This window comes from Ostrea edulis, chromosome 4 (genome assembly GCF_947568905.1).
Source record: "Ostrea edulis chromosome 4, xbOstEdul1.1, whole genome shotgun sequence".
NCBI lineage: Eukaryota > Metazoa > Mollusca > Bivalvia > Ostreida > Ostreidae > Ostrea > Ostrea edulis.
In genome coordinates this window covers 28,649,412-28,670,479 of record NC_079167.1, presented here as the reverse complement: position 1 = coordinate 28,670,479, position 21,068 = coordinate 28,649,412, and the positions used below count along the sequence as shown (strand labels likewise).

Genomic DNA, 21,068 nt, shown 5'->3' with positions numbered 1-21,068 from the left:
ATATTCACTACAGTTTAGTTGGTTGTACTGTAATCCTGCAGACCTTTATATTCACTACATTTTAGTTGGTTGTACTGTAATCCTGCAGACCTTTATATTCACTACAGTTTAGTTGGTTGTACTGTAATCCTGCAGACCTTTATATTCACTACAGTTTAGTTGGTTGTACTGTATTCTGCAGACCTTTATATTCACTACAGTTCTGTAATCCTGCAGACCTTTATATTCACTACATTTTAGTTGGTTGTACTGTAATCCTGCAGACCTTTATATTCACTACAGTTTAGTTGGTTGTACTGTATTCTGCAGACCTTTATATTCACTACAGTTTAATTGGTTATACTGTAATCCTGCAGACCTTTATATTCACTACAGTTTAGTTGGTTGTACTGTAATCCTGCAGACCTTTATATTCACTACAGTTTAGTTGGTTGTACTGTAATCCTGCAGACCTTTATATTCACTACAGTTTAATTGGTTATACTGTAATCCTGCAGACCTTTATATTCACTACAGTTTAGTTGGTTGTACTGTAATCCTGCAGACCTTTATATTCACTACAGTTTAATTGGTTGTACTGTAGTCCTGCAGACCTTTATATTCACTACAGTTTAATTGGTTGTACTGTATTCTGCAGACCTTTATATTCACTACATTTTAATTGGTTGTACTGTATTCTGCAGACCTTTATATTCACTACAGTTTAATTGGTTGTACTGTATTCTGCAGACCTTTATATTCACTACAGTTTAATTGGTTGTACTGTAGTCCTGCAGACCTTTATATTCACTACAGTTTAATTGGTTGTACTGTATTCTGCAGACCTTTATATTCACTACAGTTTAGTTGGTTATACTGAATCCTGTGATGTCTCGATGACATGGGCATCATAGTGCCTTAATCAAGAATTGTAAACAATGACACAACAAAAAATGAACTCCATCATATAAACAACTAACTAATTTATTTCTTATATTCATAATTTGTATTGCCCCCCCCCCCCCCCCCCCCCCCCCCAAAAAAAACAAGAGATGTTTGTAAAACACATATGAATATAACCCCAACATTTTCATCTTTCATATCGAGTTGACAAATAACATTGGTAAATGAAAATAGTGTAGATGAAAAAATCATTTGGTTGGGGACCAGAAATTGAGGACCAGTAATCATAGAAACTCACTTTTGTTGCTTGTATCTTTCAAGTTTGTTGTTTTGACAGCAAATCTGAAAAAAAGAGAAATCTGAAACTTCACCATGAATAAAGAAGAATTTACAGGCACAGGAAAGTTTATATCATGGTGAAAATTAAATGATTAAAAACACTAGAAATTTAAATTCGTTTTCGATCACTACCTATATATTCAATTAAATTCAATTCTTTATTGGCACTAAAGCACATACAAGTGTTGTTAGCCATGTAGTGTACGATACTTATATACATGTATATATACATGGTATAATAATTGTAACAACAGTTTCTAAGGTATAAATAATCTCTGATATATAACAAATTTCTTTTGTAGATGCAATATTGAGGGGATTCAGTAAACAAGATAGAAGATAATCATATGATATTTTTGAATACTTTTTCTTACATGTTTGTATAAAGGACAATCAAGTAAAAAATGTTTTTCATCTTCGACACTGGTCTTAAAATGGTAACAAAATTCTTTTTTCTTTGGGAATGACAGGATTACAATATCTACCTGTTTCTATATAACTGATGCGCACTTATTCTTAGAGCGCAGGAAGACACAAATATGGTTGTATTTCTAGTTTTATGTCCTTATAGTTAAATAATGTACTATAAAATGAGAGTTTTCCACATTGAGTGATATTGATATGTTCTAATTCTTCAAAAGTTTTATTTACAAAGAGATCTTGAAGCTTAGAACCAAGAAGTTTATTTGTTGCATCACAATATTGATATTCAACTTTCTTTGTAATTGTTTTATAAAGCTTTGCCAACATTTTAAATTTTCATTGGCAAACTTTGTATCTTCCAAGAATGCATTTTTTAAAACAAGGTTATCATTAACATTTATCATTAGATTTTGTCAGATTTTCCAATCTAGAAAAATAATTAAATGCGAGCTGAAATATTTTAACATGTAAAGGGGATTTGCCTAGTTCAATTTTTGCAGCCAAGTTAGATGCTTTATTGTGTTCATCTAGAATGTTCTTCAATATGAAATTTTGAATCTTTTCAAATGGTGCTTTATCAAAATTGTTGAAATTTATATTGAAATCTGAGATCCATATTTCTGATGAGTATGTTAAAATTGGAACATTAATTGATTCATATAGTTTTAACCACATATAGCTGTATACATTTATTTGCACTGATGAGGTCATTGTATATTGGCTACACATGTATGTAATCATGTATGTAGTGTGAAGGATTGAGGCTTCTGCTTTATGAAGTTAAAGACCAAAAAAAATACTGTATGGTTTCTTCACAGATCACTGGATGTGGGCTAAGCTCATCTATGGCCTTTGTTATTTACTTGACTAAGAGAGCAGGGTGTTGTGTATAGTTTTGATATACACAGGACATGTCTCAGGGCCATCTGCAGTTTCTGTGGTCATATTGATTGTATAATGGTTGTATCCCTAGCTGTAGTGGACACACTGTCTACACCTACCCCCTCTTCTTCTCTTACTCCCAGTCATTGACTCAATGAATAATTTCTTTTATAAATATAGAGGTATCATAAATTGATAATATAAATTATTTCAATAAGTTACAAATTTTAGAAATGTGCAAATTATTGTTTGATTTTCGATTGTGTAATTCATAATGCATGTATATAAAGGGGAAGAAATACAATTATATTAAGGTAGCTCACTACGCTAAAGCTTATACTCTTTATGACACTACGTCACAAGATGGTGATTTTAAAAATGTTTTGCGAAATTATTTGTATCGATCGATTTGTTTGGCTATCATCGTAGCTCAGTGGTTAAAGCATTGGGCTGGTGAACCACAGATCTCTAGTTCAAATATGCCAAATATTTTTTTTGAAAATCATGTTTTTATCCAAATTTGCATATTTTCTGCCTTTTTGGCAAATACGCTTTTTATAAATTATCAAATCTTTTATTATCATACTGATTTTTAGAAACAATTTCAGGGTGTAGCGAGCCACCTTAAAATTGCATTGTTCAGGGGTCTTTTTCAAAATTTTGAATTACAAGAAAATAGCAGTTGTGGACAGGTCAATGCTATCAAAACTCAATTATACTGGGCTTCCTCAAGATCTAAAGAATGCAAGTAAGTATTGGATGTTATTGTTATCAAAACACCTCTCTGGGGTAGCTCCAGACCACAGTCTCTGCAGATGTCACTCCACCTGAGATCTATTGTTAAAAGTTTGCTTGACAAGCAGTCTAACATTGATCATGATACAGGTAAAATGTGGGGGTGTTAACTTAAAATTGGGTCTATAAAGGAGTGATATAACTTTGATACCTTTTCAATTGACAATTAGTCTGACTTGCCACTTCAACTGTTCTTAGACTATATGTTTCTCCCAAATTAAAAACCACAATTTATATTCTAAAATCAATACATCATCTGAGGAAAGAGACATACGGATTGGCTTTTCCTTTCTGAAGCACAGCACTTTTAATTACGAATGGTTTTGTCATTGCATCCTAAAAAGAAAAGTACAAGAATGTACATAGAATTTCTTTCATTATTCTGCAAAATTTTATGACTTACGTAGATATGGATGATTCTGAGTGCATATATATATATATATACATGTACTTATATATATAAACAAGAGGCCCATGGGCCACATCGCTCACCTGAGTCACCTTGGCCCATATCTGAAGACTTTCCATATATATTTGCATGTAAAACCTTAGTCCCTATTATGGCCCAAACTACCCTTTGCAAACTTGAATCTACACTATGTCAGAAAGCTTTCATGTAAATGTCAACTTCTTTGGCCCAATGGTTCTTGAGAAGAAGATTTTTAAAGCTTTTTCCTATATTTGTATGTAAAACTTTGACCCCCCCCCCACTTGTGGCCCCATCCTACCCCCTGGGGGCCATGATTTGAACAAACTTGAATCTGCACTATGTCAGAAAGTTTTTTTGTAAATATCAGCTTTTCTGACTCAGTGGTTATTGAGAAAAAGATTTTAACTATATATTTGTATGTAAAACTCTGATCCCCCTTGTGGCCCCGTCCTACCCCCGGGGGCCATGATTTGAACAAACTTGAATCTGCACTATGTCAGAAAGTTTTCAAGTAAAAATCAGCTTTTCTGGCTCAGTGGTTCTTGAGAAGAAGATTTTTCCCATATATTTGTATGTAAAACTTTCATCCCCTATTGTGGCCCCATCCAACCCCCGAAGCCCATGATTTAAACAAACTTGAATCTGCATTATGTCAGGAAGCTTTCATGTAAATCTCAGCTTTTCTGGCTTAGTGGTTCTTGAGAAGAAGATTTTTAAAGTTTTTCCCTATATATTTGTATGTAAAACTTTGATCCTCCCCTTGTGGCCCCATCCTACCCCCGGGGCCCATGATTTGAACAAACTTGAATCTGCACTATGTCAGAAACTTTTCATGTAAAAATCAGCTTTTCTGGCTCAGTGGTTCTTGAGAAGAAGATTTTTAAAGATTTTTCCTATATATTTGTATGTAAAACTTTCATCCCCTATTGTGGCCCCATCCAACCCCAGGGGCCCATGATTTGAACAAACTTGAATCTGCATTATGTCAGGAAGCTTTCATGTAAATCTCAGCTTTTCTGGCTTAGTGGTTCTTGAGAAGAAGATTTTTAAAGTTTTTCCCTGTATATTTGTGTGTAAAACTTTGATCCCCCCTTGGGGCCCCATCTTATCCCCGGGGGCCATGATTTGAACACACTTGAATCTGCACTATGTCAAAAACTTTTCATGTAAAAATCAGCTTTTCTGGCTCAGTGGCTCTTGAGAAAAAGATTTTTAAAGATTTTTCCTATATATTTGTATGTAATACTTTGATCCCCTATTGTGGCCCCATCCAACCCCCGGGGCCCATGATTTGAACAAACTTGAATCTGCACTATGTCAGAAACTTTTCATGTAAAAATCAGCTTTTCTGGCTCAGTGGTTCTTGAGAAGAAGATTTTAACTATATATTTGTATGTAAAACTCTGATCCCCCTTGTGGCCCCGTCCTACCCCCGGGGGCCATGATTTGAACAAACTTGAATCTGCACTATGTCAGAAAGTTTTCAAGTAAAAATCAGCTTTTCTGGCTCAGTGGTTCTTGAGAAGAAGATTTTTCCCATATATTTGTATGTAAAACTTTCATCCCCTATTGTGGCCCCATCCAACCCCCGAAGCCCATGATTTAAACAAACTTGAATCTGCATTATGTCAGGAAGCTTTCATGTAAATCTCAGCTTTTCTGGCTTAGTGGTTCTTGAGAAGAAGATTTTTAAAGTTTTTCCCTATATATTTGTATGTAAAACTTTGATCCTCCCCTTGTGGCCCCATCCTACCCCCGGGGCCCATGATTTGAACAAACTTGAATCTGCACTATGTCAGAAACTTTTCATGTAAAAATCAGCTTTTCTGGCTCAGTGGTTCTTGAGAAGAAGATTTTTAAAGATTTTTCCTATATATTTGTATGTAAAACTTTCATCCCCTATTGTGGCCCCATCCAACCCCAGGGGCCCATGATTTGAACAAACTTGAATCTGCATTATGTCAGGAAGCTTTCATGTAAATCTCAGCTTTTCTGGCTTAGTGGTTCTTGAGAAGAAGATTTTTAAAGTTTTTCCCTGTATATTTGTGTGTAAAACTTTGATCCCCCCTTGGGGCCCCATCTTATCCCCGGGGGCCATGATTTGAACACACTTGAATCTGCACTATGTCAAAAACTTTTCATGTAAAAATCAGCTTTTCTGGCTCAGTGGCTCTTGAGAAAAAGATTTTTAAAGATTTTTCCTATATATTTGTATGTAATACTTTGATCCCCTATTGTGGCCCCATCCAACCCCCGGGGCCCATGATTTGAACAAACTTGAATCTGCACTATGTCAGAAACTTTTCATGTAAAAATCAGCTTTTCTGGCTCAGTGGTTCTTGAGAAGAAGATTTTTCCTATATATTTGTATGTAAAACTTTCATCCCCTATTGTGGCCCCATCCAACCCCCGAAGCCCATGATTTGAACAAACTTGAATCTGCATTATGTCAGGAAGCTTTCATGTAAATCTCAGCTTTTCTGGCTTAGTGGTTCTTGAGAAGAAGATTTTTAAAGTTTTTCCCTATATATTTGTATGTAAAACTTTGATCCCCCCTTGTGGCCCCATCCTACCACCAGGGGCCATGATTTGAACAAACGTATATCTGCAATATGTTAGGAAGCTTTCAGGTAAATTTCAGCTCTTTTGGCCCAGTGGTTCTTGAGAAGAAGATTTTTAAATGACCCCACCCTATTTTTAAATTTTTTGTGATTATCTCCCCTTTGAAAGGGACATGGCCCTTCATTTGAACAAACTTGAAAGCCCTTCACCCAAGGATGCTTTTGGTCATGTTTGGTTGAAATTGGCCCAGTGGTTCATGAGAAGAAGATGAAAATGTGAAAAGTTTACAGACAGACAGAGAGACAGACAGACAGATGGACGCAGGACAAAATGTGATCAGAAAAGCTCACTTGAACCTTCGGTTCAGGTGAGCTAAAAAGCAAGCTGGAAATTAGACACAGTGTTTTTTTACTGTTTAATATTATAACAAATTCTTTCACAGGTGTGAGTTGAAATCATGTTTTAAACAAAGACTAGATGTATCACACTGGGGGAAAAAATGCCCCACACCAAGGGCCATAACTTCATCCAATTTAAAGGTATCCCACTGGAGCCATTGAAGTACTTGAACTGTGTATTCTTATGAGGTATCTCAATTTTCTATTCGAAGTGTCCATGTATGACTTAAATAATAGCAGAAACTGTGAATTGTTTGAAATTTTTCATATTCCAATTGAACTCTCCCAATTATTATTCGACTGGTACCAAATAAAAACTTGACCTGCATATTTTCAGGATGTGATTATAATCCTAATTTCATCATTCAAAATGTCCATGTATAATTGAGACAATGAATGGAAACTGTAATTTATTGTTTTATTGTAAATAGTCCGACCAAGGGGAATAACTCTGCCAAATATTATTTTATTAGAACCACAGTTTCTTGAAATATATGTTCTCATGATATATCCATGTTCCAAATTTCAATTCAAATGTACATGTATAAGAGAGATAATAAGCAGAAACTGTAAACATTTTTTTTATTAATTCTAAGCCCAAGGAGCATAACTCTTCAAACTTGTTTTACCTGCATGACCCTGTTAGTAAATTCTCATGAATCTATCTACCAAACTTCAGTTTGAAAATGTGCATCCGTAGCACAGATAATTGACTGGAAAAAGGTTACACTATAAACCCCTGCCATTTCATAGCAGGGGGCATAAAAAGCTGCACATTGCATTCCCTAATTCATCAAATCAATTAAAAATCAATCAATGACATCCATATGGTACTCACAATTTGAAATGACGATTGCCTTGCAGGCATTTTATGGGATTGTCCTTTAAAAGAAAGAAAATGAATTAAATCCTTTTATCATTATGGTAGATCAAAAGTTAAAGTGTACATGTTCATAATGCCCATCAAAATACAATTAACAGTTTTTATCTTTCCATCACTCCTACTTACTCCCATGACAAACATTCAAACCAAATTAAGCCTATGAGCATTTGAAACACATTCTACCTGATTACCCTAGTAAGACTGTAACATACCGTAAGTAGCAGGTTATTTTATGCGGGTCTAAAATTTGGCAATTTGATTGCTAATAATTTTAGTTGAATAAATTTTGGAGGACAAGGAAGAGTTATCTCTTTGGTCAAAATTGAAGTCGCATTTGGGTGCATGTATGGCAAGTGAAATTTTAGCGGAAATCTATCTAACTGCTAAAATAAGCCAAATTGATCACCCCCATGGAAAAAACCTGCTATACAGTATTACATTGTGTACTCTATTTAGCACCTTTCATGGAAAACAGCTACAGCTAAATCAAGTACATCGCTAAAATGTCTAGCATATATATATTTCAATCTCCATGTAGCACATTCAGAAAGTGCTAAATATATTAAAAACTATAAATTTCCATCAAATATCGTACATGCTAAATATGATGAATTAATGGTATCTTGACCCTGTCTATATGCTGCAAGTCTGTCATTCCAACATCATCCTGTCTTCTCATCCAGTGGAGATTTCAGGAAATTCACTGGCGAGCAGACAGATTGCCAGACAGTGATTAGAAAAGCTCACATGAGCGTACAGCTTTTCATAAATGCCTTCTTCTGTTCAACTTTGTCTGGTGTTTTAAAATAGAACACGAGTGATTGGAAAAATCGGGTATCCTATACTGTGTCAGCTATTGTGTTCATCCATGAGTAGGTCATGGTGATCGTGAAGTTCCATCAACAGATTCTATATGTAGGATTCAAATCAAGAAGAGTATTTCTAATAGATATTTTGCAGCAATAAATGATAGATACATGTACCTCTTAACAAATATGTAATACAATGGATAGTGGGAAATAAAAAAATCAATATCAATTCAATTTTCTGGGTTTCTCTTTTCACAGTTTTTATGTGAATATGTTTTTATATGCACTTTGAATGCCATTATAAAAATAAGCTAAATATCACTGGAGAAGTGTTTGGGATCATTATAAAATGTTATACAGACATGCACAATGAGTTCATAATATGATTTAAACCTTCAGGGATTGAAAATCACTTCATTGTAAGCATGAATTCATTATAAGCATGTTTGCTGTAACTGTGTTTTACTGTAAGGGTGAATTCATCATGATAAATGTGTTCACTGTAACCATGTTTTACTGTAAACTTGAATTCATTATAAGTGTGTTTGCTGTAACCATGTTTTACTGTAAACATGAATTCATTATAAGCATGCTCACTTTGACCATGTTTTACTGTAAGCATGAATTCATTATAAGCATGCTCACTGTAGCCATGTTTTACTGTAAGCATGAATTCATTATAAGCATGTTCACTGTAACCAAGTTTTACTGTAAGCATGAATTCATCATAAGCATGCTCACTGTAGCCATGTTTTACTGTAAGCATAACCATGTTCACTTTAACCATGTTTTACTGTACTCAGGCAATGAAGGAAAAAAACAGTGCTTTTTCTCCACAGCCACCTTCGCAACATCAGGGGTCCCGAATCCACTCATAAAAGTGGACTAAGGACCCTGACGTTGTGTGGATGCTCCACCTCTCGTCAGTAATTTTGTAGAGATATATCACAATAATTTCTGTTAGGGTGGAATCTATCATTTTCCAGTGAAGAACAGAATGAAATCTCACACCATCTGTTGTACCTTTTTTAGGCATGTTGGAGAACTGGTTGTCTTGATTATTCAGCACAATGCCTACAAATATACACAGTAATCACATTGTCAGTATGTGGGTAAAATATTGTGTATGCATGTCTTATCAAAAACCAAATGTTAAACAAATCACTGAACCATTAAATGTTATTCACTAACATATTCACTGGGGGCTGGTATAAAGTAGCACTCCCCCTACATGTCAAAAATTGTACATTAATAGTCAGTCCTCAGACTGATTAATTATGTTGAGGTTTTACAGAAAAACTGAGCATGCATAGAAAGAAGTACTGGGCATTCGAAAGAGAAAACTTCCTGTTAAAGGGGAATAACATATGGTCATAATGGCTAATTCCTTTCAAAACACAAATGGAAATAAAATAAATTATATCACAAATGGAAATAAGATAAATAACACAAATGGAAATCAAATAAATATCACACTGTCAAATGGAAATCAAATAAATATCACAAATGGAAATCAAATAAATATTGCCTATATGTTATATCTCTAGTAATATGTGTTTCTGGTTAAAAAATAAAATATATTCATAATTATGACACTGGGTGACATCCCCACTGATTGGTGCATTGCATGTTACCCCAATATACAAAACAGGGTCATAGCATATACCCCCAAAAACTGCAGGCCCAACTCTCTAACATGTACAGCTGGGCCTCGTTATCTTGAACTTGATGTGACCTAGAAAATCTTTGAGATATTGGGTTCAAGATAATGTTGTTGGGACTTCCAACTCACTTCGACATATCCATGGTATTCGAAATATCATTGTTCGAGATACTGAAGTTCAACTGTATATGTTGTATATTTCTTGAACAATTTTCTAGTAAATTCAATCATGACACAGGCTGATCGACACACACAACATTCTATATCCATTACACTAAGTTACAAAATGGCTTCTGTAGATCTTACTTAAGTCCTGTGAAATGCAAATTCCTAATTAATTCTTAGATAATGTAAAAAAAAAAATACATAAAAAAATTCAAATTCAAACTCAAACAGACATTTTAATCATAGTGTATGGATATTTTTAAAGCTTTTGATAAAGTCAGCCTCAATTTATTTGTATAAAAACTTATATAAGTGACTATGACAAACAAGGAAAAACGACCCCTGTTCTGAGATAAGCCTGCAGCACACAAGAGGTTGTATCTGTTTTATCATTAATGACATCTCTGTTGGTCTTGATTCCAAAATCCGCCTCTTTGCAGAAAGAGTTGGATATCTAATTGCCATCAAATCAATTAGTGACTCTTTAATTCCGGCTAGAAGCTGCATATTTGGGAAAATATATGAGGAAATGGTCTTTCAACAAGAAATGCAATGTTCTTTTCATCAGTAAAAATGCAATAAAATATAATACATGGCCAAAATCTCAAAAATATCAATAAAGCCAGCTATGGGAATATAGCCGGCAAGACATGATGTCGAAAATCAGGGATGATTATCTGTCTAGGAGAAGGAAACCTCCGATGTAAAACCCGGATAGGTGAGGTTCGCAACCAGGGGTGGCAGCTTACCTAGGAGAAGGACACTCCGATGTAAAACATGGGGGATGGCATCCAATAGTCTTAAAAAGACCGTCATCTAAGGGAAGGAAAACCCCAACAGAAAAACCACCTCCATGAGGTTGAGCGTAGGGCTAATCACCCAACCTCATAAAAAAAGAAGTGATTACGGATGGAGAAGAACAATAGAAAGAGAGAGGAAAGAACTAGGTTTTGGGTCATGGACAGAGGCAGCAAGATCAGCCCAGGACAGAAGTAAATGGAGAGGACTTGTTCATGGCCCTATTCTCCACGAGGAGAGAAGGAATTAAGTCAAGTAAGTCATTTAATCAGATCTTCAATAGGACACATGGTAGTTAGGACTATAGGGACCATGGATGTCGACCTGGGTGGCTCAGTGGTCAAAGCACTTGACCTGTAATGCAGGGGTCAACGGTTAATATTTGGGACCCTTATTTTACTGAGAACAAAATAAAATTGTATCAGTTCAAGGGAGGGCTCTATTATAGCTAAGTATGTCCCTGGCAAATACACTAGCATCTCCAATGTTAATGATATGAATACACACCTTCTTCAGAGGGAGCTAGCAGAAGAAATGGTAAGTAAGACTAGCGCATATATGTAATATTGATGCACACGGAGGAAACTCGGATAAGCATTTCACCTAAATTTTGTCAATGTTTCTATAAAGAAACTGTTGCAAACACTTTGTAAAAAAAAACCATATAAGCCCTATACATTTACCTTTTCACACTTTATCAAGTAGTTTTGGATGCATTCTTATTTTGTGGTTTGTTTACCCAAGAGACGAGCAATCGTAACTACTCGGCCATTTACATAAGGTCGACTAGGATAGAGAAAGAACACGAATTAGTCTGGTCCCCGCCCCCTCCACACGTTTGATCACTCGTTTTGCTATCGAAACGAGTGATCAATGAGTGGCGGGGGCGGGGACCAGACTAATCACCTAAATCCTCACGGTATCCAGTCAAGTCATTCCCTGACTAACTCGGACCACAGCTTAACGGTAAAAAAAAAAATCCTCATGGCAACAAAAGAAAAGACCGGAAAATTTCATTTCGAACCTTAGCTGCAGAACTGTAGTTTCTGTGGAAACGAGGGGGTTACTTATATTCGATAACCCCCTCGTTTTCACAGAAACTAGCAGAACTGTAGCTCTCTAGAAAAAAAAATATTGGGACAGTTCAGATTTCTGACTCAGATCTATCCCAGTGCAGATTTACAAATCAAATAATTAAAATTGGTGTTTGTCATGTCAGTTTATGATATGCATGTATGTAAAAGAGGATTAGCATTTCATGCGAGTATACTAGTAATTATGTTTTTCTTTTAACAATGATAACCTTTCTATTGATAGCTAGGCAACATTTAACCAATGCAAATTTGCTATTTATCCTATAGGAATTTTCTTTAAATTTTGGTAAATTTAAATAGTTTAAAGATAAAAAACGTTGTGAAAAAAGGTGACTTGTTTTTTTAATTTTTATTAGAACACTTCACATTGTGAAGTGTGGTTCCTAAGGTTGTTATGCCTAGGGGTGATACTGGAGATAAGCACCCAGTTTCAAATAAGTGCTCCTATGGGCATGCGTAAAATATAGCCTCAGACAACCAAAGTCCAGCTTCTGACCTTCTCGTGGTGGAACTGTTTCAACGAACAGGAGAAGGGGCAAAGGCGAGACCCTGGCGCCTTAAAACCAGTGCTTGGGGTGGATGGAGCTCCTCAGCCTGGGAAGGCAATTCATCTAAGAGAAGGAAAACTCTGATTTCAAACCCGGCGTTGAAAGCCGTTAGTTGTTCACAACATTCAAAACATGGATAGATAGGACTCAATAGCCATGGTCGGCAACCAGTCTAGGAGAAAGAGACTCTGATGTAAAAACTACTCTGCAGGTTTCAAAATCCAACCCTATATCGAAAGATATTGAATTTGTGGGGTGACAGTCTGTCAAACTAAGGGATATGGTGAAGCTGAAGGGCCAACCCCCATCAGTGGATAAAATCGGTTACAGAAACAACCATAGAAGAAAATCCTCTTACTCGTCAAAGACTAGAGATAGAGGTAAACTAAACCCCCCAAACACGAGTTCAACGAATGACACGAAAGCCGAGAAAGTTGTTCTCACCAAAACATCCAGCAAAAATTGCGTGCTGGAATATCCGCACGCTATATTAAAGTGGTAAGTGTGTCCAAGTAGCTAAAGAAATGGATAGATACAATATTGAAATACTAGGCTTAAGTGAAGGTAGATGGAACACATCTGGTATAACAACAATAAGCACATGCCACACCATCGTGTATTCTGGAAATCTAAACATAAATGATCCACATGAGAAAGGAGTTGGATTCTTACTCAACAAAACATCAAAGAAAGCACTGTTAGAGTGGAATCCTGTTTCACAAAGAATAATTACAGCAAGATTCGACACAAAATTCCAGAAAACCACCATCATACAAGTCTATGCTCCAACTAATGAGGCTGATGAATATGAAAAAGATGATTTCTACAATGCATTGCAAGCCACAGTAGATAACACACCAAAGCGTGACATCCTTATCATCATGGGTGACCTAAATGCAAAGGTAGGATCAGATAGAGTAGGGAGGGAGACAGAGATTGAACCACATGGAATAGGAAATATGAACGAAAATGGAGAGTTATTTGCAGACTTCTGTGCAGTCAATAAATTAATGATAGGAGGAACATTCTTCCCACACAAAACCTGCCACAAGATCACATGGGTATCACCAGCAGGAAATGCAGAGAACCAAATAGACCACATTGCTATATCACACAGATGGAGAACATCACTGCAGGATGTTAGAAACAAAAGAGGTGCCAATGCTGCATCAGACCATCACTTACTAATGGATACCATCAAACTAAAGCTGCTATCAAAGAAAAAAACAGAACCAAAGAGGAAAAAGTTTAATGTTGCAAAACTAAAGGAACCTTCTACAAAACAAAACTACCAAATAACCTTACAAAACAGATTCTCTGTTTTACCAATCGAAGAGGAAGACCAAGATATTAATACTATATAGGAGAAAACTAAGAATGCCATTATACAAACATGTGAAGAAACCATAGGTTATGTCCAAAACAAACGTAAACATTGGATGTCAGATGACACTTGGGCTAGAGTAGAGGAAAGAAGGCAAGCTAAAGAGAAAGTGGTAAGAGCTACAACCAGACACCAAACACGTCAAGCACAGGAGAACTACACCCTAAAAGATCAGGAGGTGAAGAAAAATTGTAAAAAAGACAAAAGAAAGTATGCAGAACATCTAGCACAAGAGGCAGAAACAGCATATAGTAAAGGAGACATCAAAACTCTCTATAACATCACCAGACAGCTGCGTGGTAAACCACCCACTACCAATACACCAGTAAAGGATAAAAACGGAAATGTAATAACCAAGATTGAAGAACAACTTAAGAGATGGAAAGAACATTTTCAGGAAGTACTAAATAGACCACCACCGACGAATCCACCTGATATAGAAGCGGGACAACCATTAGACATAAATATTGAAGAAGTTACAAGAGATGAAATAGATAGAGCAATAAAACATATTAAAAATGGGAAATCAGGAGGAGTTGATAACATTCCACCAGAGGCAATTAAAGCCATGGACTATATTTCAGTTGAGGCCCTTCACCGCCTGATAAACAGAATTTGGAAGGAAGAACACATTCCAGATGATTGGCAAAAAGGGCTCCTTATTAAACTTCCAAAGAAAGGTGACCTTTCCTCATGTAACAACTGGAGAGGGATCACTCTGTTATCCGTTGCAAGCAAAATCCTATGTTATGTCATAATCTATCGAATTAAAGCAAAATTAGACAAAATGCTTAGAGATGAACAAGCAGGATTTAGACAAGAGCGTTCCTGTGTAGACCAGATAGCAACCTTAAGAATCATAGTAGAACAGACAATTGATCAATGGTAAGCATCTCTTTATATGATCTTTGTAGACTTCGAAAAGGCTTTTGACAGTATCGACCATCAGGTACTGTGGGATATTTTCAAACACTATGGCATACCTCATAAAATCATCTATATCATTCAACAGCTTTATGATGGATATAACTGCCAAATAGTTCATGATGGAAACCTGACCGATCCGTTTGATGTCACTACTGGTGTAAGGCAAGGCCGTCTCCTGCCCCCTCTCCTATTCTTGATGGTTATAGAAATTCATTTCAAAATTAAGGATTATCTCCCTCGTGCATAGCTCTTATCCTTGGACGAATTTGGCTCCACTTTTTTTGGCACGCTGTTTTTGGCTATATTTAGCTCCAAAACTTCATAGTTATTTTGGATTTCAAACATTTCGGTTGAGTATCACTGAAGAGACATTATTTGTCGAAATGTGCATCTGGTGCATCAAAATTGGTACCGTATACGTTTTACATTATAGACTGGGTAACTAAAACAGCATATAAAAACCCAAAAGGTATACAGTGAACAATGCAAAACCGCCTGGAAGATCTTGACTTTGCTGACGATATATGTATGCTATCACATAGATTTCAAGACGCAAAAGAACAGACCATCAGTCTTGAATCAACAGCAAGACAAATAGGCCTTCTAATCAATCCAGTAAAGGCAAAGATAATGAAAATAAACACTGCTCAGACAAAGAAACTACAAATAAGACACAAAGAAGTAGAAAATATAGAAGAATTCACATACCTGGGCAGTATCATCAGCACTACAGGTGGAACCGACGAAGACATAAAAGCTCGGAAAAGGAAAGCTCAACAAGCCTTTGCCATGCTAAAACCAGTCTGGAGAAGCACCACCTTGAGAACTAGTACCAAACTAAGGCTTTTCAACTCTAATGTCAAATCTGTTCTTCTCTATGGGTCCGAAACCTGGAGAGAAACATCAGCATCCATCAAGACACTCCAAGTCTTCTTAAACCGCTGTCTAAGAAACATCCTTGGTGCGAGATGGCCAGATACGATTAGTAACAAAGAACTGTGGAAAAGAACCAAACAAGAACCAATTGAGATAACAATTAGAACAAGATGGAAGTGGATTGGACACACTTTAAGAAAACCTACATAACTAAACAAGCTCTAGAATGGAATCCACAAGGCAAACGTAAGAAAGGCAGACCGAAAAACACATGGCGTAGAGGGATCAATGCAGAGCTACAGGCCATCAATAAAACATGGGGAGAAACCAAAAGAATAGCCCAAGACAGAAAAAAGTGGAAAGCTACTGTGGTTGCCCTATGTCCCCCATGGGACGAAGTGGATTAAGTAAGTAAGTACTTCACATTGTCATGGAAATAATGCATTAGATGGATAAGGGAGAGTGTTAGAAAGGTTTTCTTTTTTATGTGGGATATGACTTGTAAACAACTGAGATCTAACTGTATCAAATTTAGAGTTAATAACAATAGACAAGAGCACTTCAAAGGTACTATTTGTATTGTATAGATTTGTGACATGGCTTGGACACAACTCAGATTTAACCCGGTGGGATCCGGGTTAGAATAGGTCCTCAGTACCTTGCTTGTCGTAAGAGGCGATTATGGGGCGGTCCTTCGGGTGAGACCTAAAAAACCGAGCCCCCGTGTCACAGCAGGTGTGGCAAGATAAAGATCCCTCCCTGCTCAGAGGTCTTGACGCATGTATGTACGTATGTACGCACCGAGCAGAGGCCTAAATTACTGCATGCCCTTCACCGACAATGGTGCATGACGTCTCCATATGAGTGAAATATTCTCGAGAGGGACGTTAAACAGTATAAGATAAAACAAAAAACTAAAAAAAAAAACAAAAAACAAAAAAAACAAACCAACCAACAACTCAGATTGACCTGTATAAAGACTAGCATGACACCAGACTAAGTTCACTAAAGATTTAAACCCTGATACTAACACAACAAAGTGTGTATTCCCTATTGTGAAAGCACTGCATTTCTCTCTAATTCATGATAAGGTGAATGAAAAAGTGTGCAGCAATTTCCCCTTCCCATTGAAAAGCTACAAAGTTTTTTACATGAAGAAGATATTTCCCTTTCAATCACACCTGTGGTCATCCTTAATCTGCACAATTTTCTTTAAGAAAAAAAAAAGGGTTCAGTATTTTGATTTTTCCACAAAATGAAAAAATTCAACCTATTTTCCATTGTGAATGGGGCAGAATATCAGACCATGAGAAGGTACCGATAATCCCTGGGATTTTTAGCTCACTTGAGCCAAAGGTTCATGCAATAATGCGAGAGTTTCTGATAAAAAAAATTCCAATGTTGTTGTAAACTTTTCACATTTTCATCATCTTCGGAACTTCAGAACCATCCTGCCAATTTCATCCAAACATGGTCACAAAGCAGACCCAAGTCGTTAAAACGGGTAGTGATAGTTCCATCGCCAAACGCTCGGCATCAGGTGTGAATGCCACGGGTCCTCGGGGATGATGACTTTAAAAACGGATTCCGGTCCCGTGTCACAGTATGAGTGGCACGCTAAAGAGCCCTCACTGTTCAATGGCCGTAAGTGCCGACTATAGGCCTTAATTTGAAGCCCTTCACCAGTCTTGGTGACGTCTCCATATGAGTGAAAAATCCTCGAGCGAGACGTTAAGCAAGATACAATCAATCAATCTTACGAATATTTCACTCATATGGAAACATTAGTATTGCCGGTGAAGGGCTGCAAAATTTAGGCCTATGCTCGGCGCTAATGGCCTTTGAGTAGGGAGGGATCTTTATCGTGCCACACCTGCTGTGACACGGGGCCTCGGTTTTTATACGGTCTGATCCGAAGGACCGCCCCATTTAGTCGCCTGATTTCATGGTGATTTTTAATACATACTTTTGAAGCCTCTCGTGTCATATTATTGGTTGACTGAAAGGGGGAGGAGCTAAACACACTGTGGCACCTCATGACAAATCTCTTGACAGTCTCCATAACTGTGAAACTGCTCATTCCATGGCATGGTCATTGAGTTTTTTGCAATCTCATCCGAAGGACACCGCCCCCCCCCCCCTCATTTAGTCGCCTCTTACGACAAGCAAGGGGTACTGAGGACCTAGGCTATTCTAACCCAGATCCCCACGGGACGTATCATAGACGAGTTGGTTAATTCATGCTATTAAATTATTTACAAGTAAATATATCAAAATATACCGCACAGTTCAGTTTATTTCACTCAAACCATGGAAAGGTACATGATACAAAAACAGAATTCTATGGGTTAGACGTAGCAGAGAGGAGATCGGGAGAACAGAAAATTTTATTCAAATCTTTCTTAGGGATACAGAATCTCGGGGTGACATATGTTCACAAACGTAGTTAGTATTTGGGGCAGAGTAGTATTCCCTATTTAAAGAATCTGAATATAACAAAGCATTTACGCAACTTTCTTGGTAAGTGTGTTAACAATTTCTCACATTGTAGTGTTTGTAAAAGAAGTGTAAATCACTCCCTCTGAAGATTACATTAAAAGAATCTTTTATCGTAATCCCGTGGAGATCCGGGTTAGAATAGGTCCTCAGTATCCCTTGCTTGTCGTAAGAGGCTACTAAATAGGACAGTCCTTCGGATGAGACCGCTAAATCCGAGGCCCCGTGTCACAGCAGGTGTGGTACGATAAATTCCTGCTCAAAGGCCATAAGCGCATAGGCCTAAATTTTGCAGCCCTTCACCGGCAATGGTGACGTCTCAATATGAGTGAAAGATTCTCAAGAGGGACATTTAAACAATATTTAATCAATCAATCAATAATAGCATAAGGAAATATGGTTTAAGAATAGTTGATAATAGTTGATAGTTGATAACAAATTATAAGTTTCCCATGAAAAATTGAATGAATATAACCAAAGAGGAATGTAAAATTTACCTAAAACAAATGACCATAATTACGAAATTGAAAAATCTAAAGTTAGGACACTAACGAGCTTCCATACACTGTCAAAAACGCACAATTTACTACAACAACCATTTTCACAGTGAAGGGTTGTTGATTCGTTACCTCGCACCAACGTTAGTGGGAGATAATAACGAATCAACAACCTTCACTTGTGGAGATGTACACCAGCGTGCCCTACACACACCTCAAAGTAATACAGTTCAAGGCTAAATGTAAAATGCTGAGTTGGCCAAAGTCTATAATACTTAGTAAGAAAAATGCTCAGGTAAGGGGTATCTAATTATGTAGAGTAGATACTCTGTTATAGAATAAAGACTCCTAATGAATTCAGGTTACAAGGTCAAGGTCAAGGGCCTGTCTGTTGGTCTTGTCTTGTCTGCTGAATATATAAAGAACCCTTTGCTTGACAGTTACCAAACTTGGTACAGTTGTTGCCCTTGGAGAGTAGGTGACCTCTTTTGATTTACAGGTCACAAGTTCAAGGATCAAACTGGACATAGTAAGATATTATCCAATCAAAATCTTGAAAGCGTTTTGCTTGATAGACATCAAACTTGGTACACTGGTTCTACCTCAGAAACAGATTACTCTTATTGAATCTGTGGTCAAAAGGTCAAAAAGCAATGACCAAACTATTCTGAACAAAAATGTCTTGTCCGCTCAATATCTTAAGAACCCTTTGCTTGAAAGACAACTAACTTGGTACATGTACATCATAAGGTGTAGATAGCCCGTATTGATTTTCAGGTTACAAGGTCAATCTACTCTGAATTGAACATAAGATATTGTCCGCTCGGTATTTTGAGAACGCCTTTGCTTGACAGACATCAAACTTTATACACTGGTGCCCCCTAAAGACTTTAAAAGTAGATGCCCCCCATTGGTTTTCAAGTCAAAGGTCATGACTCGGATGACTGGTTATTTGGAAATGTCTGCTCTGTATCTTGAGAGATCAAACTCATTATGGTTGCCTCTGACTAGTAGATAACCCATATTATTCACTGTCACTACTGATATCCTATAAATGTAAATTGATCTTTTTCAATATTGCCAGGTGGGGGAGGGGGGGGGGGGGGCTGAAACATTTCTTGTTCGGAAGTTCAATTCATTCACTCAGCCTATATAAAGATATTGACGGAAATGAAGATTATCAAGAACATACATGTATATGGAGTGAAACAAAATAAGATAAAGTTTGAAGAAAGAAACGATCTGTTTACTCAATGATCGAGTTACCATGGTTACTCCCGGAAGAGAAACTAATTCATATTTCTCAACATTCACGATTTTTCAGGAATATCATACTAGACATTGATTGCGAAAATTTAATACATTTCAGTTGTTACAATTATATTAAGGTCTTAATGAATCATTTTTTGGTGTTTTTGTTTTCTTTGTATATTTAATGTTTCACGTTTTGAAATACAGTGGAATTCAACGGCTTCTTATTGGGTGACGTATTTTAATACATTATATATTATACATTATATATTCCCATTTCGATCGGAGGGTGGTCATTGCGTTTTTGATTTATTGATTTTCAGCCATATTCTTACGGTTTCCTGTAGTAATGTCCATTCCATTACTACACGTGTCTCGCTCGTGTGCATACCTGGATTTCTTCGTGAGATTATAAATGAGGCTGCATAACGACAACTATGGAGCGCCAAATTAACATAAACTCAAATAATTGAAGATATCATCAATTCATTTGATGCGCGCAACAATTTAATTAAAGATCTCTTCAAATAATTAATGATATCTTCAATTCTGAATTATTGCGCGCATTAAATGAGTTGATGATAGCATTAATTCTTCTGCTGAATTGATGCGCGCTTTAATTGAATTAATGATCTCTTCAAATGAATTAATGATATCAACAATTGAATTGATGCGCGCTACAATTCAATTGAAGAGAGCAATAATGGATATAATGCGCGCATTAAATCAAATGATGAGAACAATAATTGAATTGATGCGCGCATTAATTCATTTGATGAGAGCAATAATGGATTTAATGCGCGCATTAATTCAATTATTGCTCTCTTCAATTGAATTAATGATATCTTTAATTCATTTGAAGAGAGCAATAATTCTTTTAGAGAGAGCAACTAAATAATTAAAGATATCTTCAATTCAACATATCCACAATTGAACTAATGATCTCTTTAATTGAATTGTTGCTCT

The 21,068-nt window shown here is 36.5% G+C and overlaps 3 protein-coding genes across 4 annotated transcripts in view; 2 read left to right on the top strand and 1 right to left on the bottom strand.

The window, feature by feature from the left end:
* LOC125672011 (NACHT domain- and WD repeat-containing protein 1-like) overlaps positions 1 to 12,193 on the bottom strand; it is a 35,160-nt gene extending 22,967 nt beyond the window's left edge. The window contains exons 1-5 of one of the 2 annotated variants that reach the window (XM_056161303.1): positions 11,713 to 12,193; positions 9,427 to 9,477; positions 7,550 to 7,593; positions 3,596 to 3,657; positions 1,181 to 1,224 (exon numbers count right to left, since the gene is read on the bottom strand). In XM_056161303.1, the coding sequence (XP_056017278.1) occupies positions 1,181 to 1,224; positions 3,596 to 3,657; positions 7,550 to 7,593; positions 9,427 to 9,439 (163 nt within the window). In that variant the 5' untranslated portion in view covers positions 9,440 to 9,477; positions 11,713 to 12,193. Of the gene's footprint in view, positions 1 to 1,180; positions 1,225 to 3,595; positions 3,658 to 7,549; positions 7,594 to 9,426; positions 10,832 to 11,712 lie in introns of those variants that run through there. The other variant, XM_048908059.2, reaches the window with a different exon arrangement.
* Positions 12,194 to 13,195: 1,002 nt separating this feature from the next.
* LOC130053780 (craniofacial development protein 2-like) lies at positions 13,196 to 14,035 on the top strand. Its single transcript, XM_056161346.1, has one exon. It carries the CDS (start codon positions 13,196 to 13,198, stop codon positions 14,033 to 14,035), a length of 840 nt encoding a protein of 279 aa, XP_056017321.1.
* Positions 14,036 to 15,465: 1,430 nt separating this feature from the next.
* On the top strand, positions 15,466 to 16,068 carry LOC130053779 (uncharacterized). Its single transcript, XM_056161345.1, has one exon. It carries the CDS (start codon positions 15,466 to 15,468, stop codon positions 16,066 to 16,068), a length of 603 nt encoding a protein of 200 aa, XP_056017320.1.
* The last annotated feature ends 5,000 nt before the right edge of the window (positions 16,069 to 21,068 follow it).